Source organism: Trichoderma virens, assembly GCF_000170995.1.
Source record: "Trichoderma virens Gv29-8 chromosome Unknown TRIVIscaffold_1, whole genome shotgun sequence".
In the NCBI taxonomy this organism is placed as follows: domain Eukaryota; kingdom Fungi; phylum Ascomycota; class Sordariomycetes; order Hypocreales; family Hypocreaceae; genus Trichoderma; species Trichoderma virens.
This window is the reverse complement of record NW_014013748.1, coordinates 900,868-928,820: the sequence shown is the minus strand read 5'-3', so window position 1 is coordinate 928,820 and position 27,953 is coordinate 900,868. Positions and strand designations below refer to the sequence as shown.

At 52.8% G+C, this 27,953-nt stretch overlaps 8 protein-coding genes across 8 annotated transcripts; 6 read left to right on the top strand and 2 right to left on the bottom strand.

Annotated features, from left to right (window-relative positions):
* Positions 1–466: 466 nt before the first annotated feature.
* On the top strand, positions 467–6,076 carry TRIVIDRAFT_112283 (uncharacterized protein; the record flags this gene model as incomplete). The annotated part of the gene is made up of 4 exons (XM_014105758.1): positions 467–2,170; positions 2,848–2,922; positions 3,479–3,604; positions 3,665–6,076. Coding segments are annotated over 4 exons (4,317 nt in total), but the record flags the coding sequence as incomplete, so codon positions are not given.
* A 1,227-nt stretch (positions 6,077–7,303) lies between these two features.
* On the top strand, positions 7,304–8,970 carry TRIVIDRAFT_85695 (uncharacterized protein; the record flags this gene model as incomplete). Its single annotated transcript, XM_014105757.1, has 2 exons — positions 7,304–7,563; positions 7,627–8,970. The coding sequence occupies 2 exons, from the start codon at positions 7,434–7,436 to the stop codon at positions 8,883–8,885; spliced, it is 1,389 nt and encodes a 462-aa protein (XP_013961232.1).
* Positions 8,971–11,025: 2,055 nt separating this feature from the next.
* Positions 11,026–12,611, top strand: TRIVIDRAFT_34671 (uncharacterized protein; the record flags this gene model as incomplete). The annotated part of the gene is made up of 3 exons (XM_014105756.1): positions 11,026–11,332; positions 11,525–12,412; positions 12,484–12,611. 3 exons carry the CDS (start codon positions 11,026–11,028, stop codon positions 12,609–12,611), a joined length of 1,323 nt encoding a protein of 440 aa, XP_013961231.1.
* Positions 12,612–13,372: 761 nt separating this feature from the next.
* TRIVIDRAFT_19651 (uncharacterized protein) lies at positions 13,373–13,699 on the top strand (the record flags this gene model as incomplete). The annotated part of the gene is made up of 1 exon (XM_014105474.1): positions 13,373–13,699. A coding segment is annotated over one exon (327 nt), but the record flags the coding sequence as incomplete, so codon positions are not given.
* A 541-nt stretch (positions 13,700–14,240) lies between these two features.
* Positions 14,241–14,858, top strand: TRIVIDRAFT_215039 (uncharacterized protein; the record flags this gene model as incomplete). Its single annotated transcript, XM_014105755.1, has 1 exon — positions 14,241–14,858. The coding sequence occupies one exon, from the start codon at positions 14,316–14,318 to the stop codon at positions 14,658–14,660; it is 345 nt and encodes a 114-aa protein (XP_013961230.1).
* Positions 14,859–16,059: 1,201 nt separating this feature from the next.
* TRIVIDRAFT_55230 (uncharacterized protein) lies at positions 16,060–16,968 on the bottom strand (the record flags this gene model as incomplete). Its single annotated transcript, XM_014105754.1, has 1 exon — positions 16,060–16,968. The coding sequence occupies one exon, from the start codon at positions 16,966–16,968 to the stop codon at positions 16,060–16,062; it is 909 nt and encodes a 302-aa protein (XP_013961229.1).
* Positions 16,969–18,267: 1,299 nt separating this feature from the next.
* TRIVIDRAFT_140811 (uncharacterized protein) lies at positions 18,268–20,905 on the top strand (the record flags this gene model as incomplete). The annotated part of the gene is made up of 4 exons (XM_014105753.1): positions 18,268–18,407; positions 18,554–19,292; positions 19,539–19,702; positions 19,783–20,905. The coding sequence occupies 4 exons, from the start codon at positions 18,268–18,270 to the stop codon at positions 20,903–20,905; spliced, it is 2,166 nt and encodes a 721-aa protein (XP_013961228.1).
* A 645-nt stretch (positions 20,906–21,550) lies between these two features.
* Positions 21,551–27,703, bottom strand: TRIVIDRAFT_34051 (uncharacterized protein; the record flags this gene model as incomplete). Its single annotated transcript, XM_014105752.1, has 13 exons — positions 21,551–21,816; positions 21,902–22,093; positions 22,181–22,302; positions 22,378–23,634; positions 23,702–23,849; positions 24,033–24,102; positions 25,534–25,794; positions 25,868–26,846; positions 26,958–27,060; positions 27,123–27,194; positions 27,257–27,343; positions 27,435–27,501; positions 27,647–27,703. 13 exons carry the CDS (start codon positions 27,701–27,703, stop codon positions 21,551–21,553), a joined length of 3,681 nt encoding a protein of 1,226 aa, XP_013961227.1.
* Between the last annotated feature and the right edge of the window lie 250 nt (positions 27,704–27,953).

The following is a 27,953-nucleotide window of genomic DNA, read 5'->3' as shown; positions in this document are numbered from 1 at the left end:
GTGGAGCACAAGTATTACTCCTCTATTGGCCTGTTCCCGCCATCGTGCCGCATCTGGTAATACTTTATCAGCATCTACTGTGCTCTAGTTGCTTTCCAAAGGATTTACCGGGATCGTTTGCTGCCGACGTCGGCAGTGCTAACTCTCCTATCGTCTTGGCGGACATGGTATTGATCGCGACCTGCCCTTGTGGATGTCTCACAGAACGCGAGCACGGGAAGGGCTGCCACAAGCAATACTAGCGAGCATTGCATTGGGATGGAGCATGGAGCACAAGTTGGTAGTTCGGCGTCTCCCTAGAAAAGGCAAAAACGGGGAGTGGATGCTCTGTGGAAAAGTTTCTTAAAAGCTGGGCAACGCCGTCCTTTGGTTGTTGGATGTTTCTGTTTTCCTCCTACCATCTCTCCGCCCTTGTCATCCACGCAAAATGAAGTCGGCATTGCTCTGGGCGATACAGCTCTCGCTGCTGGCTGGCCTCGGCGCCAGTCGCAGAAACGTCGAGCAGGTCGTGAGCGTCCCTAAAGGATGGACAAAGTTCCAAGATGTCGTCAACCCAGCGCGCCACATGCGGCTATCGATCGCCCTGCGGCAGCCCAACATCGACCAGCTGGAGGCCAAGATGGCAGAGAGCGGCAACCGTCTTTCGGTGGAAGAAATCCGGCAGCTGCAGGCCCCGGATCAAAAGGATGTTGACGCTGTGCTACAGTGGCTGTCCCAGAACAAGCTCAAGGGCGTTGTCGACAATGACTTCATCCACTTCACGGCCACCGTGGCCCAAGCAGAGCCCTTGTTGGGGATGAAGGTGAACCGCTTCGCATATCAAGACAAGAAGACGGTGCTGCGAACCACCAAGTACACGGTGCCCGACTCTGTTGCCGGTGCCATCAGCTTCATCCACCCCCTGGCCAACTTCATGTCGGCTCACCATGGGCCAGAGGTCGTATCTGCACCGTCCAAGCCTGCGTCAAAAGGTGCTGTCACCCTGGATAACACTGCATACTGCTCTGGCACTGTCACGCCATCGTGCCTTGCTCAGCTCTACAACATTACATCGTATACTCCTGCCAACAACCACTCGCCCGTCATCTTTGGCGTGGCTGGATTCCTCGAGGAAAACGCCAACCTCCAGGATCTGCAGCAGTTCCTCAACACGTCTGCACCCAATGTCGCCCAGGCCGGAAGATCCATCAAAGTTGAGCTGGTCAATGGCGGCGTCAACTCGCAAGACCTGGCTGAGTCTGGCCATGAAGCGGCTCTGGATGTGGACTATGCCGTATCTGTGGGCTTCCCTTCAAACGTCGTATACTACTCTACGGGCGGACGAGGCGTCAAGCTGGACGACAACGGACAGCCCATTTCGGGCGAAGAGGACGACAACGAGCCCTATCTGGATTTCCTCAAGTATCTGTTGGTCAAGCCCGACCACCAGGTGCCCCATGTGCTGTCGCTGTCGTACTCTGACGACGAGCTGTCTGTGCCTCGCGACTACGCTAAGCGCGTTTGTAGCCTGCTTGGCCTGCTCACAAGCCGTGGAACGTCCATCATCTTCTCGTCTGGCGATGGCGGTGCTCGAGGTGGCCGAGACTCGTCCTGTCTCACCCACGACGGCACCAAGCGCCCCGTCACGATGGCAACTTTCCCTCCCACCTGTCCATGGGTGACTTCAGTCGGCGCCGTCACCAACATCGCCGAGCCGCCCAGCGGAGCCAGCTTCAGCACCGGCGGCTTCTCCCAGTACTTTGCCCGGCCGAACTGGCAGGACAGCGCCGTCAAGGGCTACGTCCAGACGCTCAACGGCCACCTGGACGGCCTGTACAACCCATCGATGCGCGCCATCCCGGACGTCTCCGCAGTCGGCACCTCCTTCCAGATCATTGCCGGTGGAATCCCGCGCTTCCTGCAGGGCACCAGCGCCAGTGCTCCCGTGTTCGCCTCGTTGGTTGCGCTGATCAACGACGCCCGATTGCGCGCCGGCAAGAAGTCGCTGGGATTCTTGAACAATCATCTGTACTCCAACAAGGTCAAGGGTGTTTTGCAGGACATCACGGCGGGGAAGAGTATTTCTTGCGTGTTTAACGACACAGAAGTGCCGGGAGGATGGCCGGCGGCCAAGGGGTGGGATGCGATTACGGGGTTGGGCGTGCCCAAGGAGTTTGACAAGTTTCTGAAGGTTCTCTATGATGTATAATAGGTTGTGAATCGGAATAGAGGGAGCAATTGTACAAGCAATGGTAGCTTTGTTCGTATCAGCGCAGATGGTTACTGAAGCCAGCCTTTGGCAGTAGATGTCTGTAGGATATCAATGATGCATGTGCTGAAGTCACTTGATCTATGGGGGTGTAGGTACACCTGTATGTGCTTAGCAATGTACATGAAGTCCTCAACTAAATCAGCTATCTCAGCTCATATTGGATACCTAACACGTAAAGAAGAAGTCGCAGTCAATAACAGATTTGTTGATTCATATTCTATCTATTAGTATCCAGAGTATATACCGAGACTCTCCAACTGACGTGCCGCACACCATCCGCTGCCCATCCCAGCCCATGCCTCAACTGTTCTAGCGGGCTCAAACCGCTATAGGCATGCATTCAGCACCTGCCGATGCGCAGTTCGTGCCCACAGCACTAAGCCTGGAACCCCGACCCGCTGAGGGTCGCTGGCCGAGTCCGCTGGCCACGCGCTCCAGGGCTCCAGAAGCCACCGACGGAAGCCTGCGGGCCCCCCAAGCCGTGCCGCTAAGCCCCCCTTGGCAATAGACAACATCCGCGACCTCGAAATCACATCAAATCACTTGCGCGTCAGATGCTTCTCACCGACAACGACCAGGGCTCAGCTTGACCTCAGATTCGCGCGTTGTCTCTGTCCAGGCGTCAATCCCGGATCTCGGTCTCGCCCCTCTGTCGATTTCGGTTCGAATTTGTTTTCTGCATCGTTTCTGCATCGTTTCTTCGGCTTGCCTGTTCCTGTTCCCGGCCGCTCATCAACTCTCCGGCTCTCCTGCAGCGGCAGCTTGACGCCTTTCGGTTCGCGCGCGCCAAACAGCATCGTCCTCGGCCAATGCCGCTTGCCTACTCATCAGATCATCGATAACGCCCAAAGCAGCAGCCGGAAGTGCTCTCAGATTCCGAATCACGCCTTACCGGAACAATCTGGCCGACGCAGCTGCAAGGGTGTCTCGCACTACCGCCTCCTCTCCGCACTCTCGCAACAAATCATCACAATGCCGATTCAGGCTGTGCGCTGGATCAACTTGAAAGAGATCTAAACTTTGAGAGAACTAAACCTTCAAGGCGCAGCGCCGCCGAGCTCTGCTGCTCGACTGCCTTGGAACGCTGGCGTCTGATACTTTCTAACCTTATTTTCCTGCTTCTTCTATTCCTCCGCTTCGTTTCGTTGTTTTCCGCCAGTCGCCTCTCTCTCTTCTCCTTATAGATTCCTGTTACACAACCGGCGACTGGTTTTACTCGTTTTCAAGATGCCTACGCAGCACGTAGAACCCGAAACTCACGGCCTGCTTCAAGAGGTTGCCAACTCACTACTCAAGGCGCGAAAGGTGGTGGTTGTCACCGGCGCCGGCATCAGCACCAACTCAGGCATTCCGGTTCGTCCTTGGACAAGGCACAGGTGCTTGAGATTTGGCGCATGCTGACTGCTGAACCAGGACTTTCGCTCCGAAAATGGGCTCTACTCACTCATCCAGGCTCAATTCGACGCTGCCAGCCAGCCTACGCGATCGGCCGAACGATTCAAGACTGACGCCGACGGCGATGGCGGAGAGGAGCCTCGTCCGACGAAACGTAGGAAGACGTCGCGAGAGCCTTCTCCAGACCTAGACGAGGTTGATCGGCAGCTAAACGAAGACATCAGGGCGCGCGCCGAGGCCGAGAGGCCAGCTGCGTCCAGTCAAGCCGCCGACACGCAGCCAGCCGTGGCCGCATCAGAGCCAAACGCGTCAGAGAATGTCTGCTTGAGCACTCCGCGTCCCAAGCCCGCGCTTCCCTCCACACCCCAGCCGACAACGACATCTCCTCTATGCTCTCCCCCAAGAGAAGAATTCATGCTTCCCCTGGCATTGGCATCATCGTCATTGCGAACCGAAGATCGCGAGCGTATTGCGGGCGTCTCTCAGAATGTCGTTTCATCTCCTCTATCTTCACCGCCGCCGGTCCTCTTTGATCCCTTCCACCCGTCATCTCCATCAGACGAAAACATGAGCCGTCGCAGCAGCACCACGCCATCGGAAGTCGATGAGACGCAGGACCTACCAAATGCCATACCCGCCTCGCAGGCATCCAATCCCGGAAAGACGACTCTTCCCAACATGAAGGGCAAAGATCTCTTTGACGCCTCGATATGGTCCGATCCTACGAGAACTTCCGTCTTTTACCAATTCGCAACGTCTCTACGGCAAAAGGTCCGCGAGGCCGAGCCTACAAGCTCCCACAAGTTCATCGGTCATCTCAGGGATCGGGGCAAGCTGGTGCGGTGCTATACGCAAAACATTGACCAAATTGAAGAAAAAGTCGGCCTGTCGACGTCTCTTCTGGCAGGGCCGGGCAGTCGAGGTCGCTTCTCGCGCAAGTCAACAGCAAACACGGCGCAGCTCAACAAGATGGTGGAAGAAGTATCGAGCGGTGAAGGGGGAAATGCTGGCGATGTTGGCGCGTCTAGCCAATCACCACCAACCGGGTCGAGTGAGCAAACGCCTGCAGACCAGCGGCAGACATCATCCCAGCCCAATGGTAAGACGGAAGAGGATGAAACTAGTACTACTACACCGCCAGATCAACAACCCAAGCCAGCTCCAAGAAAGGAGGCGCCGACACCGCGGTCCGGTGTGGAGTGCGTATTCCTGCATGGCTCTCTGCAGCTTCTACGATGTTTCCTCTGCGGGCAGGTTTGCTCTTGGGACGACGAAGACCGCGAGGTGGAGACGCTTTCTGGCCAACAGCCTGAATGTCCTCACTGCGTTGGCGCGACGGAAGCCCGCCAGGAAAGGGGCAAGCGAGCCCTGGGCGTGGGCAAGCTGCGTCCTGACATTGTGCTATACGGCGAAGAGCATCCAAACGCCCACCTTATCAGCCCCATCGTGACGCACGATCTCGCCTTGTACCCGGACATGCTTCTAATCCTGGGGACCAGCCTGCGGGTCCACGGCCTCAAGGTCATGGTCAGGGAGTTTGCAAAGACAGTCCACAGCAAGGGCGGCAAGGTTGTCTTTGTCAACTTCACCAAGCCGCCAGAGAGCTCCTGGGGGGACATTATCGACTACTGGATCCAGTGGGACTGTGACGCCTGGGTGGCCGATCTCCAGGTGCGCATACCAAAGCTCTGGCAAGACCCGGAGCCGCCAAAGCCCAAGAAGAAGCGCGACTCGGGAGGGACCGCCGAGGAGAACCGGGAGGAAAAGAAGAAGCCACCCGCGCAGAATCCTGTTGCATTACGGGACACCAAGGTGAATGGCGCGTACTGCACGTTGAAAATCCTCAAGGAGCTACGAAGGATCGCGGCCACCTCGCCTCCTCCGCCATATTCTCCTCCTCCCCTTTCTCTCACCATTTCCCTTTCGCCTTCTCTGCCACTTCCTCCGCCTCCGTTGAGTCGCGACTCGGCTGCCATCGCCACGCAGGCCAACCCCGACCCCAAACCCCCGACTCCCGCCGAGGCGGCCCCCCGATCTGCCGCTATGGATCCTCCTACACGCATCAGCACGCCAAGGGGAAAGGCTAAGCGACCGCGTAAGTCGGCTCCGGGAGCTCTGGACCGGCCCAAGAGGACGCCGTCGACGCTGAACCCAAATCACGGCCGCTCCAAGAAACCTGTGGAGGAGGTCAAAGAGCAAGAGGTGCCCGAGACGCCCGAGACACCCAGCCAGGCTCCAGTCAGCACGGTGGAAGAGTTCAGCTCCATCCTGCACTCTGTCAAGTCCAATCCGCGCATTCGCAAGAGAAAGATGATTGACGGAGAGGAATTCGTATTCCCTGCCATTGGGAAGAAACGCGGCGCGGTGGATAGCCTGTACAAGGGCACGGAGGAGGACAAGAAGAAACTGCCCCCTCTACGCCCAATGCCTGATCAAGCACCTGCAGTGGCGTCGCTCCCAACTGAGGCTGAAGGTTCCGAAGAGGAGCCTCTCGCTTCAATTTCGGTCAATGTACGAGCCGCAACGACATTTACGCGGCCAGAAGCATTTTATATCCAGGACCCGCTGGTAACGCTGCTGGAAAAGGCACCGCAATGGAAGGCAGTGGAGGTGAACCACGGCGAACTTCGACGCAACAAGCGCCGCATATCTAAGAGATTTCTCCCGGTTCAAGTGCAGATGGAGACCAAGGCCCAGGCCGAGGCTAATGCCGCACTTGCGCTGGCTGGCCTGAGGACAAATAGTCACATGGTGCCACAAGTTGCCCATGCAGTACCCGGCAATGGTTATACGGAGCTGGCCAACTGGGCAGCCACTTGGAGTTGCAAGAAATAGGAGTGCAAGTGATGTGGTTGTGCCAACTTCAGATAGTCGTTGACCCTTTTTTTCTTCTTCTCTCTTCTTTTTTCTTCATTCATTGTTTTTCATTCGATAGGGATGGGGATTTTTGATAGACCCCGGGCAGCGGTATCATAGGAAGCCGGCATATATGATGAGCATTTACACGGGTGTTAGCGGATACGATGATGTTTAATAAGGGCAGGGCTAGGGATACAGGACTTTGGGCCTTTTCTTCTTCTTCGTCTTCTTCTTCTGTTACTAAGGCACACATCAGAAGACATGAACCATAGGGGAGGCAGGGTTATACAAATGCTTTAGCGTGGTGCATACATTACACCTCTATTTTTTTCTCTTTACAGATCAGACCATATAGACTTGGCAAAATCTATATCTACTCAATGGAATGAATCAACATGACTGTTTCTCCCACGCTGATTTAGCGGCTACTCACGGGCTTTCCCCCTCACCAAAGGGCGCCGTTGATGGGCTTTAGCTTTAGGCTTAACTGCTAATGGGGCCGCAAACCGATCCAATAAAGTAGACACGGTGCCCGTATTCACCTAGCATTGAGCCAAACAGCGCCTGATAGCGTGAATTCCGTCATGTCCAGTACGAAAATCCTTCCGTACCAAAATCCTTCCGTGGTTGTTCTAACGGCTGTGTGTGGGGGAGCAGCCGAAGCCGAAGCCGGTCGACAGCGGGGCAGCGAAACGTGTAAAGAAGAGTCAGAAACCAGAGTCAAGATGGAAGCTGCTATTTAATCGTCATTTTTTCTTTGAATTGTTGAATCATTGATTGGTGCATAGCCCGGTTCCGGAACAGTGAGTCGTTTGGCCGTATTGCTGAAGCAGCTTTGAAAGACTGAGAGCGATTTGGGATAAATACTAGAGGCGCTGGCTAGACTTTGTGAAGCTGTCAAATTGAGAGATTCATAACCAAGATCGAGATGGTGTCTTTGACGATTCGCGAACGAGAGCGGGAGGAGGCCAAGGTTGACGAGAATGGCTTCAAGGTGTTTGGCGCCGAGATGAAGAAGGACTTTTTGTTTGCTCCCGAGTGGACGAACCTCAACCACGGTGAGTAGCTTCAATCTCACGCTCGATTCACGTCATCACTTATAACTGAACTTCATCCCCAAGGCTCGTACGGCAGCATCCCCAGAGCCATCCAGGACAAGCTGCGAGGCTACCAGGACGACATCGAAGCCCGTCCCGACCCCTTCATCCGCTTCGCCCACGCAGGACTCACAGATGAGTCACGCGAAGCCGTCGCAGGCGTCATCAATGCGCCCGTCGAAACAGTGGTCTTCGTCAACAATGCGACCGAGGGTGTCAACACCGTGTTTCGTAACCTCAAGTGGGACACCGATGGAAAGGACGTCGTGCTGTGCTTTTCCACCGTGTATGATGCGTGCGGCAAGGTGATTGACTTTCTGTACGACTATCATGGCGATGGACGCATGTCAAGCCGCGAGATTGCGATAGAGTATCCCATCGAGGACGATGAGATTTTGCAGCGCTTCCGCGATGCCGTGAAGAAGGTCCAGGACGAGGGTAAGCGCGCAAAGGTGTGCCTCTTCGATGTCGTTTCGTCTCGGCCGGGCGTTTTGTTCCCCTGGGAGCGAATGGTCAAGGCGTGTCGCGAGCTGGGCGTGTTGAGTCTCGTCGATGGCGCGCAAGGTATCGGAATGGTGCACTTGAATATGGCCGAGGCTGATCCCGACTTCTTCGTGTCCAACTGCCACAAGTGGCTCTATACGCCGCGTGGGTGCGCCGTCTTTTATGTGCCGGTGCGGAACCAACATCTGTTGCCGACGACTCTGGCTACGAGCCACGGCTATTCGTCGCAAAGCGGAGATCACAACATCCGCAAAGACCCGCCGGTGAAGCCCGCGAACAAGAGTTTCTTTGTCAATAACTTTGAGTTCACGGGCACCAAAGACTATGCGCCCAATCTGTGTGTCAAGGACGCCGTGGCGTATCGCAAGGATGTGTTGGGCGGCGAGGAGAGGATCATCGACTATCTCTGGGACCTGAACAAGAAGGGTAGCAAGCTAGTTGCCGAGAAGTTGGGCACACAGGTGCTAGAAAACAGCAAGGGCACGTTGACAAATTGCTCCATGGCGAACGTTGCGGTTCCTCTATGGCGAGGCGACAAGAGCGAGGCCAAGGAGGGGGATGTTGTGGTGCCGGCTGAGGATGGAGATCGCATTGTGGTGTGGATGATGAGCACCATGGCGAAGGATTATAAGACGATTGTGCCTATGTTTTGGCTGGGGAAGAGGTTCTGGGTGAGAATCAGTGCGCAGATTTACTTGGATATCAAGGATTATGAGTATGGAGCGGAGACGCTGAAGAAGTTGGTGGAGAGGGTTGGCAAGGGGGAGTACAAGGCTTGATCTGGGGGTGGTGGTTTGAATGATAGATGGGTTATGTGTGAAGTAGACATATTAGTTATGCATAAATTAAAACCGTTGGTTGTGTATGTTGTCAGGGTGTCGAGCTGGGTTGTTGTGTTGCTAGACCATGCATGACGAGCTTCATGGGTATTATTAGATCATTGACGCTTGAATGAGGGAATCACAATATTTTTTTACATATGAAAGAGCTGCAATGATTTCCCATGGAAATTGCAGGGCATCTACAATCAAAAGTTTCTACATGTATAGGTGCTTCACATCTACATGGATTCTTTACAGGTCGTGATGCCTTTCACGATGATTGCGCAGCTACCCTACACTAACATGAAAAGCATCGGCAGCAGTGCACGTCTAGCTCATCAAATTATTTGTTAGTAGGAATAAGACACCGTCTATCTTACATGTGATTATGAATAATCATGTGGAATATGAAAGCCAAGTATGGGTCTGCTGAATAAGTATTTGCACATGTCAACATCTACATGATGCTTCACAACCACATCACTGACATCTCCACGGGTTTCATCATCTCTTCCCCCATCGGCACCATCAATTCATCCGACCATTAATTCAAATCGCAGCATCCTATATAAAAAGAACCTCAAAAAGTGCCATGGCGATTCAATCCAGATGCTAGCCCGCTGTCGCATATTGAAGCTTACTCGCATCATCCGATCCCCGAAGCGGCAGTCCAAGCCGCAAAGCATGAAGATCACCGGCTTCACGGACCTTTCTTAGAAGGTTGCAGCTGTCTCAAAACAACCATAAAAAGTTGCCTTGTTTTTCACACAGGCTATAACAAAGCCACCAAACATATGAAAGACTGTCGAAATCGCACCGTGATTGGAGGGGACTGGATTCCATTGTATTCACTTGCCCAAGTGGGCGCTACGCTGCCTGTTTCAGAAAATGGGGGCATCAGCCAAGCGCCGGGATGGTCGCTGTTTCAGCGCCTCCGCATGTGAAACAATCTCCCTAAGCGGTTGGTTGGCTGTGGAATCTCGGGGCTTTTTTTTTGGTCTTTTGAAACGGCCTGTTTGAAGGGGGGAAACTGAATAGTGATATGTCTCGCAAAAGAACTCGACTGTCGGTGCGATTGCGTTTGCTTGGTGGATGATGAATCGCGAGGAGAGCGGCAGGTTGTGATGCCGAACTCGTGAAGAGGCAGGCCTTCAATGCGTGAAATGAGGAGCTCAATGCATATTATCATGCGTGGGATTAGCCAGATCGTAGTTCAAGGAGCGGCGCTGTTCACTTTCTGTATACATGGGAGTGGCCCGAAATTGAGCATGAACCATCGGAAATTTGCACCTTGATCATCAGCCACAAGACACGAGATCTTCGTCTTAGTGCTCATCACCATCATCGTGCAGATGTAACCTTAATACGCACTTTTGATAATACCGTCCTCGTACAAGCATCATCAGCTTGGTGTAACTGAACACGTCTTCAGTTTGATCCCCCAGATTCAAAACAAAGGCAACCAGCTCCCTCCGGATCTACGGCACAGCAGCATCGATTGATCAAAGCAAGATGCCAACTAGTAAGGAGAAAAACCGACCAGGATTCTCCAATTCTAGCCAGTTGCCATCGCGGCCCCACCCATTGTGAGGCGTCCTGTGTCTGAAGCTTGGCTCCCAGCTAGTCCCCACAAACCGTGAATAAGAGGGCAATACGGAATATAGCCTCATTAATGGAGTGGAAATGAAGAGACGAGGCCCAAATCTGCCGGACCGCCAATATGGGGAATTCGCCGTGTTATTGGTAGACAGGGGATTTGGTGCTGGCAGCTGCTGAGACTATCCGCGTCTCCTGTCGTCTTCCCCCTGATCCCTGGATCCGATCTCCCATCGCCAAGGAAGCGTGTATATATATCCGGCCTCTCTTTTCGTTTATGTTTCTCTTCTTTTTCTTGGCCAACACCTCTGTGAGGGACCAAAAGCAAAGTTACTTTTTTTCTTTTCTTTTCTTCTTTTTTTCCAGTTCTCTTCGTTAACCACCTGGTGTGGCTTTATTTCTCTCTTTTTTTCTTGTACATACAACAAAGACAAAACCAATCTTTTCCTATTTCATTCATTTTTCTTTTTCGGCATATTTTACAACCAGTCACAAATTCAATATGCAGTCACGGCTTCTTCTAGCCGCCCTGTTCCTGGGCTTCATTGCCCTGGTCTCGGCATCGGCCATCCCCGTCCAGAAGCGTTCCTTCAAGGTTGAGCGAAGGGCCAACCCCAACTTCACCGGAAACGATGGTCTCAAGGCCCTCGGCAAGGCGTACCGCAAGTTCGGCTGGGACATGCCCCAGAACTTGAAGGATGCTCTCGAAGTCCGCAAGGCTGGTGATATCGCTCGCCGAGCTGCTGCTGTTGCCGCCAAGGAGGCTGCCGCCCAGAAGAAGAGCCGTCGATCACTTTTGGACATTTTGGGTGAGCTTGGCATCTTTGGCAACGGTAACGGTAACGCAAATGGAAACGACAATGCTGGTGACAATGCCAACGCTGGTGGTAACGCCAACGACAACGCTGGCAGTGGAAGACATCACCACCACGGTCAGGGTAACGGTCAGGGTCAAGCCGGTAACGGTCAAGGCCAAGCTGGCGGAAACCAGACTCAGGCAGACCCCGCAGCTCAGCAGCCCGCCTCTGGCCAGAGCGGAAGTGTCACCAACACCCCTGAAGGCAACGATGTCGAGTTCCTGTCTCCTGTCAACATTGGTGGCCAGACTCTCAACCTCGACTTCGACACTGGCTCCTCTGATCTCTGGGTGTTCAACACTCAGATGGACGCTCAGCTCACCGCCGGCCACACTCTCTTCGACCCTACCAAGAGCAAGACCTTCCAGGAGATCCAGGGCGCCAAGTTCCTCGTCCAGTATGGTGATGGCTCCGGCGCTGAGGGCACTGTCGGTACTGATGTTGTCAATGTTGGTGGCGCTGTTTTCAACGCCCAGGCCGTCGAGATCGCCACCCAGGTTACCCAGCAGTTTGTCGATGACCAGCAGAACGACGGTCTCATGGGCCTTGCCTTCTCCACACTCAACACCGTCCAGCCCCAGCAACAAAAGACTTTCCTCGATAACGTTGCGCCTTCTCTTGCCGAGCCTGTCTTCACTGCCGATCTCAAGAAGGGCGCTCCCGGAACTTACACTTTTGGTGCTGTCGATGCCTCTGCTTTCCAGGGCGACCTGACCTGGGTCAACGTCGACAACTCTCAGGGGTTCTGGCAGTTCAGCAGCGAGTCTTTCGCCGTTAACGGTGGCGCAACCCAGAAGGCGACTGCCGGTGGTCAGGCCATTGCTGATACCGGCACCACTCTCCTCCTTGCCGACCCCATCATCGTCCAGGGCTACTACTCCCAGGTCCAGGGTGCTCAGAACGACGCTCAGGCCGGTGGTTTCACCGTCCCTTGCGATGCTCAGCTGCCCGATCTGGATCTGGATGTTGGTGGCAACTACGTTGCCCGTATCAGCGGTTCCGACCTCAACTTTTCGCCGGTTTCAGGAAACAGTAAGTTGCTAATATCCCGTCTTCGGTTTCATCTTGATGAGATTTTGATGACTAACATGTGTTGTGTACAGCTTGCTTCGGTGGTCTTCAGGCTACGACCCAGGGCGGTCTGGGTGTCTATGGTGACATCTTCTTCAAGTCGCAGTTTGTTGCCTTTAACATTGGCAACAACACTTTGGGACTGGCCCCCCATAACTAAGCGAAGTGGGCGAGATAGGCGAGATAATAGAAAAAGAGAGGGAGGGTACTTGAACAAATATAGAAAAGGAAATATTAAAAGAACTTTGCGAAAAATAGTCCGTGCTGCTTGCCTTTCCTCCGTGCTGATGCTCCGTGATTGGCGGTAAGTAGAGCGAAAAAATCCCCGTGTCTGCAACTATAGACACCTTCAGATTTAGGGTCCGAACTATGACTTTAATGTTCCCCCGTCGCCTAAATGGCACAGTCGTTGTGCGGATGTCTTGGACTCCCATCTGTTAAAGAACCGTGATTTCATTCAACTGTCTGGTTTCTGTTTCTTTCCTCGAGTCAGCTTGTACGAATTCGTGTGATGCGTTGTTTTTCATCTTGTTGCGCTCCGCTCTCCATCTCTAAGCATGATATTCTTCTATGGAGTCGGACTTGCACTCTTGTGCGTGAGCAACTCCACAGCCGACGGGTAATTCCATGGCTGAGTGGCGTGTTCTTTGTAACTTCCCCTTACTCCAAGTACTTCCGGCGCTATCTGTGTCATTCCCCTGAGGGCAAGACATATTACAAGCAACTCGATAGTAGTTGCTGAGAGGGCGCACGAGACAGAACAGCAATAGGTTGATGTGATAAGCACATGGCAGGGTTGAAGAAGATTACATGTGCTTCCCCACATGCGAATCTGTGCAGTTTATAAACGCTATGGGCGCTATCTCCGTTCATGTTAGCTCTTCGAGTTCTTCACTCGATTGATTACTATTCACGATGCAAGAACCCGAGCAGTCCAGACGCCCCGATACTACACGCGACCAACGACGCGATGCCCAGCTGATGCGCCGCCTGGGCTACACTCAGTCCGCAATCAGCGCCGAGCTGGGCCTATCGCTGGGCCAGGTCCAGTATGCTCTCTCGCATACGGAGACGCCAATCACGCGGCCCGGCAGGCCCAGCAAGCTGACCGACGCCCAGATCCAGGAGCTCAAGACCTTTATGGCGTCCAAGGACAACGAGCGGATGCCCTACGGCAAGATCGCACAGGCTTTAGGCTGGGATGTGGGCGAGTATTGCATCCGCCACACTCTGCGGAAGCTGGGCTATAAACGCTCTGCTGGCGGCCGAAGGAAGCTGGTGGCCGTCAAGGCGCAGCAGAAAGCAGCCGACATGTCTGCGGAATCTGCAGACGACGCATCAGCTGCTTCTGAGAACGGCCCTGTACGTGTCGAGGGGGCTGGCCTCGGCTCGAGCCGATCAGGGCCGGACTCGTGACATTAGACGCTGACGTGGTTAAGCACTGGAAAACTCGAGATCCAAGTTCGATTCGCTCCCAACACGGCCTGGCCCAACACTAGCGTCTGATCACCAACTTGAAAGTGAGGCTGATTGTGAGGCTGGGTGTCACAAAAGCCATTCCTTCGGCCCGTTTTGTTGTTGACCCCGCGTTTGCACCGCCCTAGAAGCTGCTGAGGCGAATCATTTTGAATCAAATCAGATCGAACTCGTTTTGGAAGCATAACCCGGGATAAACTTATTTTGGGGGCCCGAACTAGTCGATCATGACGCGGGCTAGCGTGAAGCCATGTCTGTCTATATAGACTCAACTCTGTCTGCCTTGTTACGGGCATCCATTCATACGTGTATACGAAATAATACCCATCTGAAGTTACGCTCAAGTGAATCACCAATCACAAACATCAAAGTTCTCTCAAAAACAACAATGGGCAACTCCAACTCAGCCCCCGACTCAACCGACGGCAACGGTGACAAAAAGAGCATCTATCGGCGCTACGAAGACAAGAAGCGTGGCCCCGGACCGAGCGACGAAGATATTCTCAAGTACACTGGCAAGACGCGCGACGAGCTCAACGCCTGGGCTGAGAATCAGCCCGGCGTTGGAAAGAACCAAGCCGCCGGCAAACTCACCGTGGGAGCGTCTTCTGGATTCGCTGGAGCTGCGGCGGCAGGAGGACTTGGCGGCTGGGGAACGGAGGGCACCAGGAAGATGAAGTTTCCAGTCAAACAGGAACCCGCCAAGACTGTCGATGATTCGGACGAGGAGTAGCGAGAAGAAGAACAATGGGTTGGGGCGATGTGTTTTCGCTTGCGTTATTTGTTCCTGTCGTTTTCATTACGAGGTGACAGATTAATATATTGGAAAGGTGGAGGTTAGGAAGGGAGCAGCGAGCAAAGCCTCCATGCGCCTATTCAAGTCGCCGCAGTATACATGATATCCGAATGAGTACCTTCATCATGGCTGTTTGATCTATCGTGTCGTCTCCTGTGATTATTGCATGGGCTCATGGGCTCATGGGCTCATGGGACTGTTGTCTCTGTTTCAAGGTTGAACTTGGGGCTGTCCACGTCTAGTGATATATCGCGGATTCTCTAATGTAGTAGTTCCACAGATGCACTTCCAACCCCAGACTCTAGCATATTTAGTGGATAGTGCTAGGATACCTTCCTCAAAACACTACATGGGGATCGTCGAAATTTCCTACCTTGTTAGGCTGCGCCATCGAGGAGCGGGACACATGGCGGAGCTGATCCCCAGCTCAGAATCTTCGAACAACTTTGGAAGATACGGTATTACTAGGCTGAAAGTGATGACTGGGATCAACATATTATGCCTCGCTGGACGTCTTGTTTACTTGGTCATCATAGATTGAAGACGGTAATCGATGGAGTCTCTTTGAGCTATTCCTCAATTGCTATGGCTTAAATGACTCTAATCGAAATCAAGCGGCGATAGAATTACTCAGAGGTGTATTGGAGGTTTGAGAGCTTGGATCTAAGAAGGATCAACTCTTTAAGATGTCAATTACTTACGGTTTTGAGAAGGTTTAGTTAATGTCGATGGATTCATTCGCCATAATCCGCATTTAGACCATGCAGCAGTCGCTTCACTACTGTAACTATGCTAATAATTGAGTTTTACCAAAACCCCCATGGTTTCATGGTTATGATTACAATACATGGCGTTTGCTCAACCGGCAGCGCAATAGTATAAGGCCCAAGACCCATCCCGCATCAACAGAGCGAACTACCAAATACGTTGCATTCCCAGTTTCAAAGTGAATGGAGCTATATCCGTTCAACGAGTAGATATCCATGGCACTCCTTCACACTCGCGTATTCCCGGCCAACCATCCTTGCCCTGAATCCTTCGCCAAGATGAATTAGACTACCTATACATACATGGCTAGACCCAGCAGGGAAAATACTCCTTTGGCGCTACATATGCGAAACCATGCCGACGTTGTCTACCGAGAAACTATTTGTAATTAGTTATGCTTTAAATGTATGTAGTTAATACGACATGCATAACCTATACTACGAGCATGCACTGTAGAACAACTTTTTTGATAGGTGCGGTAAGAAGATATAGAGAAGTTTATGTATTTATTCTATTTCACAAAGTTGTGTAAGCCACAAACCCAATTTCTAGCATTCCAATTCTTGGTCTAGTTGTTGAGGCTGGCCTTCACAATCTCTTTAAGCTCTGCCTCCGTCAACTGCTTCAATCCCAACAGCTCGTTATCCAAATTCTTAAAAGTCGGGCTATATCGAGAATCATTGACAGCGCGAAGAATATAAGGCGCAAATGTCTGGATGTCATAGAGTCCCTTGGCCAATCTCTCATCCGCAACACGAGTAATGTCGTCCAGCTTCACTGCCTGAGGCTGCCAGACTCGCTCAGGCTCAATCTCCTTCGCCAGCTTAAGCAGCTGGTTCTGCGTAGTCACCACACTCTGGAATCGCACTGCCCGGTTCTTGGTCTCCTCGGGCTTAGACAAGATGGCGACAACAGCTTGGGCGACGGTCTCCAATGTCGAGGTGCTGAACGCGGTGTCACCACCATCATACAGATCAGGCTTGGAACCCGTGCTCTTGAAGATGAAATCGTACTGCAGACCCCAGTCCAAAAACGGGCCGCTGTAGACATATGTGTATGTGAGAGGCGTCGTCTTGGCCTTTTCCTCGAGATACTTCTCCACCTCGATCTTGTGCGCGAAAACGGGAAGCTTGGCGGCCAGCTCGTTGCTCAGGTCGCAGCCGTACTCGGAGGGCAGGAAACGCTTGACACCGGCAGCGACGGCGGCGTCGACGAGCTTCTTCTGCTCGTTGTTAAGACCTTCCGAGCCAACGGTAGACACTACAACGTCCTGGCCGGCGAGAGCTGCAGTCAGAGAGTCGACAGAGTCAAAATCGACGTCGACGACCTTGACACTGTCGGGGAAGGTTGAGCTAGAGTTGTTGCGGCGGAGGACAGTGATGTTGAAATTGCCGGCGTCGAGAAGGGCTTTGAGGACAACCTTGCCCACGGAGCCGTTGGCGCCAGTGATAGCAATGTTCTTGAAAGGAGCAGCCATGGCTTCAGTTGTGATGTGTTCGATGTATCGTGTGTAAGAGGATATAGTTGTATGCTTTAGTATAGACTAGACTTGAGACGCAAGCCTAAAAGAAATGCTGTGGTTTTGATATACTATGTTTTCTGTTTCTAGAGTCTCCAGTCCAAATCTCAGGATAGTCACCTACATTATATATTCCCTTCTCTCCCTAGGAGGCAGATGAGCGATCCTGAAATCCACGCCATGATTTCCAAGCAGTCACCGATAGTCGATGGTGTTCATTGGCCCTCGCGATTACGCAATCCTCGGTGCAATCGCATATATTTTTTGGATTATCTCGCAATCTCGTATCTGGCATTGTCGCATCGCCCGCTTACTAACACCACCTTGCTGAGACTGTCCCAGAACCGGGCACTTTTGAGGGGGTATATGCAAGCTCTCCATATCCCACTTGCCCACCCAGCGTCCAGCACAGTCATCATGGTGTTGTGGACCGTTTCGGAATCCTCCTCCGAGTCTTAGCCAGCGCCTAGCTGGAAGAGGCACAAGCTTCAAGATGACATATCTTAGCCCGTTAACTAGACTTGTTGCGGAGTGGGAGATGCCGAGACGCAACTCACCGAGCGCTAAGTGGGATGGCCGGCTCAAGACGTGAAACTCGCATTCTTGTAAGCCATCAATAATACGGAGATTTATCATCCCCTCTACCCCGAGACTCTACCCTCATCCCACTGTTCCCAACTCCTCTTTTTTCAAAAATTCCTCCGTTCTGAGTAATTCGGTGTATTCGATATTCGATTTGACTATTGGTTTGGTGTATCTTTTTTGGGTTGCCACATTTGCTTGGCCTTGTCCTAGGCCAGATCCTTAATTCGCCTCTCCCATTTCTCATCCCACCGAGGCTTCGACCCTTCCTCAACACATATTGCATTCATTAGCGTCTTCGGCTGTCTGCATCAACACGCGTTGGTTTGGGCTGCATTGCTTGGTAATTCGTTCAAGTCTCCGTGGGAGCTCTCCAAGTCTTCACAATTCTTTGTATTCCGCGTAATTCCGTTTCCGGCCGTTGGGCGTGCTTCTTTGGCATCTCGGCTCCGGTGGGAGAAGATTGCAGAGTGGGTTGAGCAGCATATCGGCGTCTCCCAAGAGAGATCGCTGCACCACGCCTTTGCCTAATACGGGTTCCATTTCATTGGATCTATCAATCAACTGCAAGCACGACCAACCAGTCCCTAGCAGATTCTTTTAGGTAACCAGGACGAGGAAAAAGAGTCCACCTCGGATGGGAAGTGGGAGACGACAGCTCTAGTCGCGCGAGAGATGGGGCCCCCCTCGGGAGAGCGTCATCTGTGCCACTGCGGGAGAGGCTTTCTTAGAAAAGAGCATCTCCGTCGGCATCAAGCTACCCATGGTAGTCCTTCCTTCACGTGCCATGTGTGTTCTCGATCATTCAGCCGCAGGTGAGTGCAATGATTCTCCTTTTACACCCCTCCCTCCTCTGCCTCATGACCGATGTTTCCGTCTGGGTGCTGTAGATAAGGTATTTGAGAAGAAAGAAAGAAAACAAACAAAAGAAGAAAGCAGTCCCCATGCGGAACCCCGAGAGACGTATGCTAAAGGTTAAAAACTCTCGTCGTCACAGTGATCTCCTTCGCCGCCACCTGACTCTACACGATGGCTCCGCTCCCTCAGATTCTAAACGGGTCCGAGCATGTGATGCATGCCATGCCAGCAAGATCCGATGCGATGGAGGCGCTCGATGCTCTCTGTGTACCAAGCGAGGCATAGATTGTGCCTTCACGAGAGGGTCAGCCCCTAATATTGCAACCAATCCGCCGCAAGGTGGCGCCTCGTCCTTGCTTCCGGGTCATGGATCACACTCCCCAGATCCTTCCAGATCGGTCCCCACCGATGCTTCAGCCTCTACCGGCGGCTCTCAGCCTGATACAAATCAAGCTATACCCATGTCTTATACCATGAACAGCGCAGCACCAGTGAGCCAGGGGGCCCAGCAACAAAACGCGTCCTCCCTTGCCGTCGAGGGACTGCAGCTAGTACTTGATGCCGTTTCTAGGCCAATATCATCAGAATCTTCGTCTATTCTTCCGAAACCACCGACCCCAGAAGTGAAAAAATGGTCCAGTTCATGTATCAAAGCGTACATGGGCCGCTTCCACGAGCGATGGCCGATACTGCATGCTCCGACTTTCGAAGAAGAGGTGGAATCCGTAAGACTGCGAAGTACCGCCATTATAATCGGCTCTTGGATGAAGAATGAGACTGAGGATAATAGCCTCATATTTGACATTCATAGCATCCTTGTCAAACGCCTTCTCGACGAGTTAGTAAGTAGCGGCCTCCCTGACAATGAGATGATTAATTATATATATAATCATCATACTTACTTACACACGCTTGCCACAGACAGAACCCACCACAGATCCAAACGGTGTCTGGCCCCTCCGGACGCTCCAATCATCCTTGCTGAATATCATTTTCGCATTCGAAAGCGGAGTACGTTTTGGCCAGATGGACAAACCTCTGTATACCCTCTGCAAAACAAAGACAACAATGCTAATCCATTCCCGTAGCGCGAAAAACTCATGAGAAGGGCCCGTCTTCTCTTCAGCCTCCTCGTTACTGTATTTCGACAACTCAAACTATTCGCCCCTGATGCCATCGAACGTCAAATAAGGATTCACTTCAGCGGCGATTTCCCGCCCTGGGCATTTTCCATGAAGGAGAAATGGAAAAGGTGAGCGAAGCCAGCCAAGTCGTGCATGAATGGCAAAGAAAGAATTTCGTCATGCTAACTTCTGCGTGCGTCGTGCATAGACTCGCCGCAAGCATGTTCAAAATTGACTCATACATATCTTTGCTTACCCAGCAGCCCCCGTCCTTGCAGCGCGAAGAATTGGGCCTTAGCTTACCATCCACCTTTGGCCAATGGAACGCCTTCGGCCTCGACGTCTTCTTCAGAAGATGGCCTACAGAGCCCATGGAACGCTCCCAGTACAGGATATCTGACATCGCGTTGGGATCAGTGCAGCCAATCTCGTCCATCCTTCTCGTCGAAGACCTCCAGATCCGCATGATGGGCGTGACCAACTACGTCTGGATCCTCAACAAGATGCGAGGGAATCCAAATCCGTCCCTATGCGCATCCAGCGAACAGAAGGAACTGGTATCAGTTCGTCTCAGGCGTTGCAAGCTGCAGCTCGACGGCATGACTTCTATATGGAAAGAACCGGAACAGCACAAGTTGCATATTGACTTCCTTCTGAGGGCCTACTCAGCCACGGAGGAACCCTTTCATAAGGACTGGGAGAAGGGAGTCCGGGCCCGCTTCTTCTCTTCCGTTTTCAGCGCCACCATGCTTTACCATCTTCTCAATATGCACATCTACGCCGACGTCTACAGTTACATGCAAAATCTCCCCGTCGTCTCCTCTCACGGCGTGACCCCCGCCAACCTCTCCTCCATACCCCCCATAAACAACGCCGAGATCCACGACTGGGCTACATCTCAGGAGAGCCGGATCGCCGTCTCGCACGCCATCCTTGCATACCGAGTGTACGGTTCCACCACGTCCCCCTCTAATCTTAATGCAGAAGCGGTCGATCCCATCGCACACATGACTATCGCGGCGGGGGCTGCCATCCTGTGGACGTGGATCCAGAACAACACATCTGCGTGCACTTGCATGAATATGTCACTCACGAGCGAGCTGGATTTTGGGTTTGTGCCGTTAGGTGCTGGGAAAAGTCCCGATGTGGACCATTGGATACGGAACGGGGGGAATATCTGGCTGCATGGAGTCCATCTGTGTAAGTGCAACGTAGATGTTTGGCTCTCGCCCTTTGCGGCGATCTTATCACACGGGGCGAAGAAGTGGGAAATTGGGAACGTGTTTGCACAGAAGCTGTGGTCACAGCTTGGGCTTCAACGGTCTATTTAATGATTAGTAGGAAGATTGAGAGAAGATAACAACGAGGGAAATGCTCTGCCTCGACAGTGACTGTGCACAATGGTACATATAAAGAAGGGAAGGATCTGGAATGTATATACTTTTACCAATACTGTAGACAATAACAAAGGCGGAATCACTTACACAAGAAGCTACCTTGACTTGTAGCCCAATAGAGAACTCCTTAGTCATGATACAACACGGTGCGAGATTGTGATTAGTTATATACGGGCTTATTCACGCGTGAAATGCAGAGCGCACCTGTGTATCAACAGTATATGAGAATGTACGAGTACTGTGTCCCCTTGTCTGCTTGGCGAGCATGCCGAGGCAAAAGCAGTGCATAGTGCTGATGCTTGGGTATGAACTTGGAGATGACGTCCTGAGATGATGCGCGGCAGGCTTAACCTAAAGAGTATGAATTATCGGTTTCAACAAGTCAGATTGACAACTAAGACCAAAGTCCTTCGCTGGCCACCGATGAATGAGAGCTATCCAATGCGCCATTTCAAATGCCAGGGCGATACTAAACTAGATATGTAACTACAACGTATCCTTGGCTTAATGAATACTGTATCGAACATGTTGTATAATATTTTCAACTTTCCTCTTCGCCTAAAATGGCCAATGTTACATCTAAACCGTAGTGTTGACAGGCGAAATGATGGGTGCCTCATTCCCACGCAAGATCGTAGCCGCCTGGCGGAAGAAGGAATCCAACCTAAGCCTGACCGGTCGGATCAAAAGCCGCCCAGGCTTGTGAGTGGTTTCCCCAAGGCGCTTGAGGGAGAGATGGAATTCTTGCAGGAGCTGGTAGGCAGCCTCAATGTGCTGCTGGTCAGAGGCCAGTAGAAAGAGGTAGATGAGAAAGTTTCCACACAAGATCAACTGTGATCGCGCATCTGTTTTCTTCCGTCAGTACAGTTATGAAACATATTTCACCTTTGGGGGTTGTAATGCCCAAGAGAAAAAAAAACTTACGGCGACACCAAAAGCCACGTAAATCTTCCTCAGTAATAGAGTTGAAAAAGTACACAAAGCTTTGAAATTCAGCGAGGGCGGAGATGAACCATTTGCGAAGATTTGACTCGGGATTGGCCTTGGCCGCTCTTGTTGCAGGATACATTAAGCCTCGGTATAAGAGGGCCTGGGTGGCGTAGTATGTGAGATGCAGGGGGCCTTGGCAAGTATGTCAGCACCCACTTCAACCGGATTATCTAAGTCTCTCATTGCAGCGAAACTTACAGTTGCTAATGGTATCTTGACCTCTTTCGGGACCGAGAGCGAGACATTGCGGCAGCAGGCTATGCCAGTCGTTGAATTTTTCCCTCAACATGTTGAGTTGCATTGATCTTTCGGCAAGGGTTGATGGATTGGGTCGAATTTGACTACATAAATCATGTTGCGTGAGTAATTGCCAATAAAGCTTGGCCATAGTATTTGTAAATGAGATTATGACTTACAAGGCGCAATCCAACACTTCCCTTAGGACAATAGTCAGATTGATAAACTGCAAGAATCGAGCTCCAACCGAAGCCTGGAAAATGGCGTCCTCGGGCTCGACTAGATATCGCAGATCTTCAGGGACAGTCTCATCGGCTCGAATATCGTCCATGTCAGGCGGGATCGTACTGAATGAGGTTGGGCTTATGTGCGGAGGGTTCCCATGGCAGATTGCAGACCAACAATCGGAGGCATATACTGCCCACCAGAGCTTCTTCCTTACCCTCTTCTCCCATGGTTCAATGCTCCATCGGGTAGGATCTTGATGGAGGCCAATTGTTTGGGCACAAGCAGTGGTTTGTGCTGTCATGGTCCACATGCTCGGTGTCTCAACGCTGTCAACATCGGGAGGCGTGATGTGATGGAGCAAAAGGCCTGCTTGCAGGCTGAACAGATTGGGATTCTCATGTTCACGCCGTAGAGCCTCATGAGCATGGTCTATGCATTGATGCTGCTGGAAGGGGCAGGCCTCTTTGATGGCTGGGTCGCGGTCCCAGAAGACGCATGCCATGCCGTAAATTGCACCACGCAACGAGGCGGGAATCTTCAACCTATTGCTTTTATACTGGCGAAGGAAGCGAGTCTTGGTGACAACGGGGTATATAGGGTGAACGTGCTTGAAGTACAAGCGTACTAAGTGTTCGCCATAAGGCCACACCAGCCTCTCGGTCCCGTCCGATGCACTTTGCTTTGCCTCGTTGGTGAAGTCTGGGTTTTCATTCTCCAAGAGCAGGAAGTGGACGGGACGATCATCCGCTGAAGGCCCCCCTGGATAGACTTGAATGATATTGGCATCAATCTCATCATTCTCGCTTATGATGAGACACCTGAAGGCATCTAGGAGGTAGGTGTCTTGCTCAGCTGAGGGCCCCATGGAGTGTGCGGTCCTGTTGAAGTTGTCTTCGAGTGTGTGGAGAGGAAGGTTTGATGGCGGCGGGACAGGAGGAGAGAGGCCATATGAGGGTTGCTCCAATGCATCCGTAGACTGCGCCGACTGGCGAACCAGGCCTTGATGTACCACTGCCGCAGAGCCACCAGATGACTGCTGCTCCAGGCTCAGATCGCCAGCGGCACTGAGGCCTGCAGACGACTGAATGGTGTCTGCCGGACTGGAGTGCGAGACACTTCGGCGTGCTAGACCCGGTGAAGAGTCTATGGCCGGAGGCGTAACGAGCTCAGCATCCGAGGCCCCATTCTCAGTGGTACTGTCGACGGCGCTCTCTTGTTGCGACGATATCTCATCAGGGTTCGGCGAAGATTTGCATGTCAGTCCCCTGCTTTTACAGAAGAGACCTGCGACGACGGTTTAGCATTCGGGGACTCCGCGAATCGGGGATTGGGTATATATGCAGGCGGGCTGGGACGAAATGAAGCTGTGGAGGGCAGGATGCAGCAGCGTGTGCATGTAGTATCGGCCAACGAAAGGGGGACGCTCCCACTTGGGAGACACCGCACCTACACGGGCCAGTCACACAGCTCCATAGCTGCCCAAGCCAACGGCAGACAAGCAGAGGGCGGACACGTGCGCGTCATGGCTAACAATGGGCAGCATAGCATCGTGGGAGGCGTTGGCTTGTCGACATCCACCTCGACATCCACCCGCCGTCGGCCACACCATGACGCGCAGCGGACACGCACAACATACTTGTCGACGCGTGGTGAGGCTCAGCGGCTCGGCTCGAGCTCTAGCAACGGCAGCACAGACGCAGGGGGCCAGCAAGGCGGCGACGGGCAGAGAGCTAGGCCAAACTTACAAGGAGGCTCCGAGGGTATCACGCAGGCCGTCTTTCGCCTCCGGCAGGCGTCGCAGGGCCGGTTCTTGCGGCTCCGCGGCAGTCGAGCCCGGCCGAACTGGCTCTGGATGGTGAACTTGCGGGGACGGCCCTGGGCCGAGTCGGCGCCGCTGAGCATGGCTTGGGGATGCTTCAAGGCCAATCTGGCGAACCGCCTCGCGCTGGTCCGTGTCTAGGCTCTGGCTGGGCTCTGGCTGGCTCTGGCTGGCTGGCTGGTTGTTTGCCGCGGCGCCGTGGGTGGTGGAGTTTGTGCGATCCAGAGGAGAGTCAGTCAGTTCCCGTTCGAGTCGCTCGGCGAACACAGCGGCGAAACTCCTTGCTTGTCGATTCATCGCGTTGGTCAAGTTGGCCGACAGGCGGGGAACGACTCTTGGTAATGGCGCGATGGCTTAGCGTTGAGTAACGTGACCGCTTCGCCTATTGGTCCAGGTCTGCTTCTGCATAGTACTCCGTACAGCGCTGTAAATGACCGAAGCTTTCAGTGCTCGGAGACTAACGTTAGCGGCCGTTTAGTGGTGGGCAAGCCCTATATTGGCTTCTGCTAGCACCCAAGCCCCGTACCTTAATTTGCATCCATGATAGCTTGGACTTGACGATTTCCATCAGGCTGTTTCAAATGGGTTGGAGTTGGAGGCTTACTCCGCTCTCCGTCGGAACCGTACAGTGGGAACCTTGAATCTTCATCTTAGCACCAAGGAGGGAGTTAGTTGCCGGTTGGATGGGCAGGTGTGTAAGACGAATGGATGGACCTTATCAAAGCAGGCCACCCTCGTCTAATCCGGCGTCGTTCCGTGTCTTGCTGTCGGCCAATTTTCAAGACACGGAGAGACACGGCGAGACATGGGACTCTCCTTATCCATGATGCTGATCCCATTATATCCGACAGCAAGGTATTGCAGATTAGCTAGGGTAGCACTAGCCTCGGACAACTGAAAGCTTGAAGCTGCATACGTACACGATCAACTACATGTGCCTTGGATGGGCAAGGCGAGTTGCCCAGGGTGCCAATTGGCGATAACAAACCCCGTCTATTAAGCAGTATAGTCATTCTAAATCAGATAAAGCATGGCTCTCATATGCGCTCTGTCGCTTCTACAACCCCTCTAATCAAACGCTTTGGCGAAATGACAGTGTCCATCCTGCATGCATCTCGCCTCCTATGCCACAGCTTGGCCGATATTACGTCGCAAATAGTTAACACAAACAAAGGGGGAAATAAAAAATAACATGGACGCGACGAAGAAATCAGAATGCCGCAGCAGGCTCGTGCTTTGGGCTCACGTCTACATGCATGACGCCGGAGCCATCGTCGTCTGATAGCACATGGCTCGCCTGAGACAGATTCACCTCCCAGCGGTCTGTGTAGTACTGCTGAACCTCCCTTGCGCTCGGAGCAGTCTTGACAAAGTCGTCAACCTCCTTGGCCGGGAAAATCCAGTGGAGGAGCGCGTAGACAACGGCGCTGGATACGAAGCCATACAGGTAGTTGAGGTAGTACAGCTCCGTCATGCCCTCAGGCAGCGACACGGATAAATTGACCGCCGCGATAAAGCCGGGCAAGGTTGGGGCAACTCCCACCACCCACTAAGAACCGCCAAAGTCAGCTTCAACTTCTCACAACTACACCAAGAAAATACCGTCTCGAGACGCGACTTACCGCAATGGGGGCGCGGAAATTAACGCCGTACTTGTACCAGTAAATGCTGCCGCTGTGGCCGTGGTACAAGTCGTCGACCTTGACCTTTCGCTTATTCACCACGACATAGTTGGCAAACATCATGCCTGTCATGGGCGCAAGGAAGACGCCGTAGCTGGACAGGACGGACAGGAACGTTGTTGCCGTGTTGACCAGCTGCCAGGGGTTGACTATCGGGCTAAGGAGAGCCGTAATGTAGGCACCCCTGCGAATGTTGATGTACCGCGGGAAGACGGACGAGAGATCGATGCCACCAGCCAGGGCATTTCCGGGGACATTGCTGCCGATTTGAGAGATGCACAGGGCAACGCCGGCAAAGAAGAGCGCAGCACGCGTACCGGGGCTGTTGTCCTTCTCCAATAGGCGAACAAAGATGGTTGGCGGGTTCCAGACGGCCTCGCCGTCAAACCGCTTCTGGGTGGCGGCGACAACAAGGATGCCGATGACGGAGGTGAAGATGCTATAGAGGCCATACGGAATCAGCTGGCCCCAGACTGCATCCATCGGCTTCCTGGCCAGACGCGCGAAGTCGTTCTGATTCAGAATGCCGGCAGCAATCGAACCAATGGTGGACATTATGCCGTACACCATTAGCCAGGCGATGCTGCCTGGCCCACCTGTCTTGGGAAGGGTGGTTCCAGAGTCCAGGGTGCTGCCAAAGCCTTCACTACCCATGGTTGCCAGAGCCCAGATCAACAGGACTACAAAGAAGATCATTGTCACGACGCAGGCGAAGTAGAAAAACTTTTGCAGACGATGCGGCTTGATCCACACAAACGGAAGACTGATGACGAAGAAGATGATGTAGGACACAAACTGGGCCGTCGTCATGCCTGTAGAGGCAGGCATGTGATTGGGGATGCGGGACTCATAGTTGGGATCCCACGAAAGGAGGATGAGCTCGAAGCACTGGCCACCAACCCAAGACTGGAATCCGTACCTGTGGAAACACAATTAGCAAAGGCTGCCGAATGTACAGCATATTCCGGAATATTCATCCAACGAACCAAACTGTACAACCAACGGTTAGCAATAACACCGAGCTCTATACTGGCAGAGATGTACCATACCGAGACACAAGAATATGCGATTCCAAATGGCAAACTGGGATCCCCACATGCCCCAGACCGCACGACTATAGACGGAAAAGCCAACTGGAAGGAAGCGATTTTCAGTATGATTGTCTTCTAGATGTACGCGAGGGATACAAACTCACTGTGATAGTGGGCGCCTGAAAGCGAGCTGATGACAATTGCAGTAGTTGCAAGAATGTTTCCGACGACGATAGCTACAGCAGCCCGTCAGCCAATTGATCCAGCGGCATCTCTCAAATCAGGATAATGGCCGTACCAATGATGGCTTGCCACCAGTTCAGTCCCAACGGTATGAGCGCACTCCCTGTCAAAAAGGTTGCAACGCTGCAATTGACCAACAACCCTGGATAACGGAAAAAGAGCAATCACTTTTCGTCAGTAACAGCGCTCGTCATTTCGCCTATGCGACAACTTTCACCAGGGTCGCGACTCACAGTAATTGTGAAATGTCCAGAAGCTCCATGTTCGCCTGGCAGACTCCACAGGGCGAATATCCTCATTCTAGGACACGCAGACCGAGTTAATTGGTTAGCCAATTGCATCGCTTCTCACACGCAAGCGACTTGTCGATAATATCAAGAGCAGCAGCACCAGCAAAGCGGTGTTGGTAGAGACAGTATTCGCAGCCTTGGCACACACAACTTACAATCCATTGTGAGACGTAGGGGAGCTTTACGCGCTCAATGAGAAGGCCCAGCCCCATTTTCGCGTTCAGGTAGACGCGTGCAAGACAGTGGCCTTCGCCGTACTCTCGACTCAATGATTGATTGAGCTCTCGGACAATGCCCAGCGTCGCAGCCTACAGGCTCGGAATAGCAGCTGGTTGGTTGTCTCTCCTAGGACGGACCTTGAACCAACAAAATACACGAGCCTAGGCCCTTGTGTTTGGTGATGAGATACCGTCACACCGGTGGGGCTGGAAGCCAGGCAAAGGATCGCAAGCGAGGCGTCGC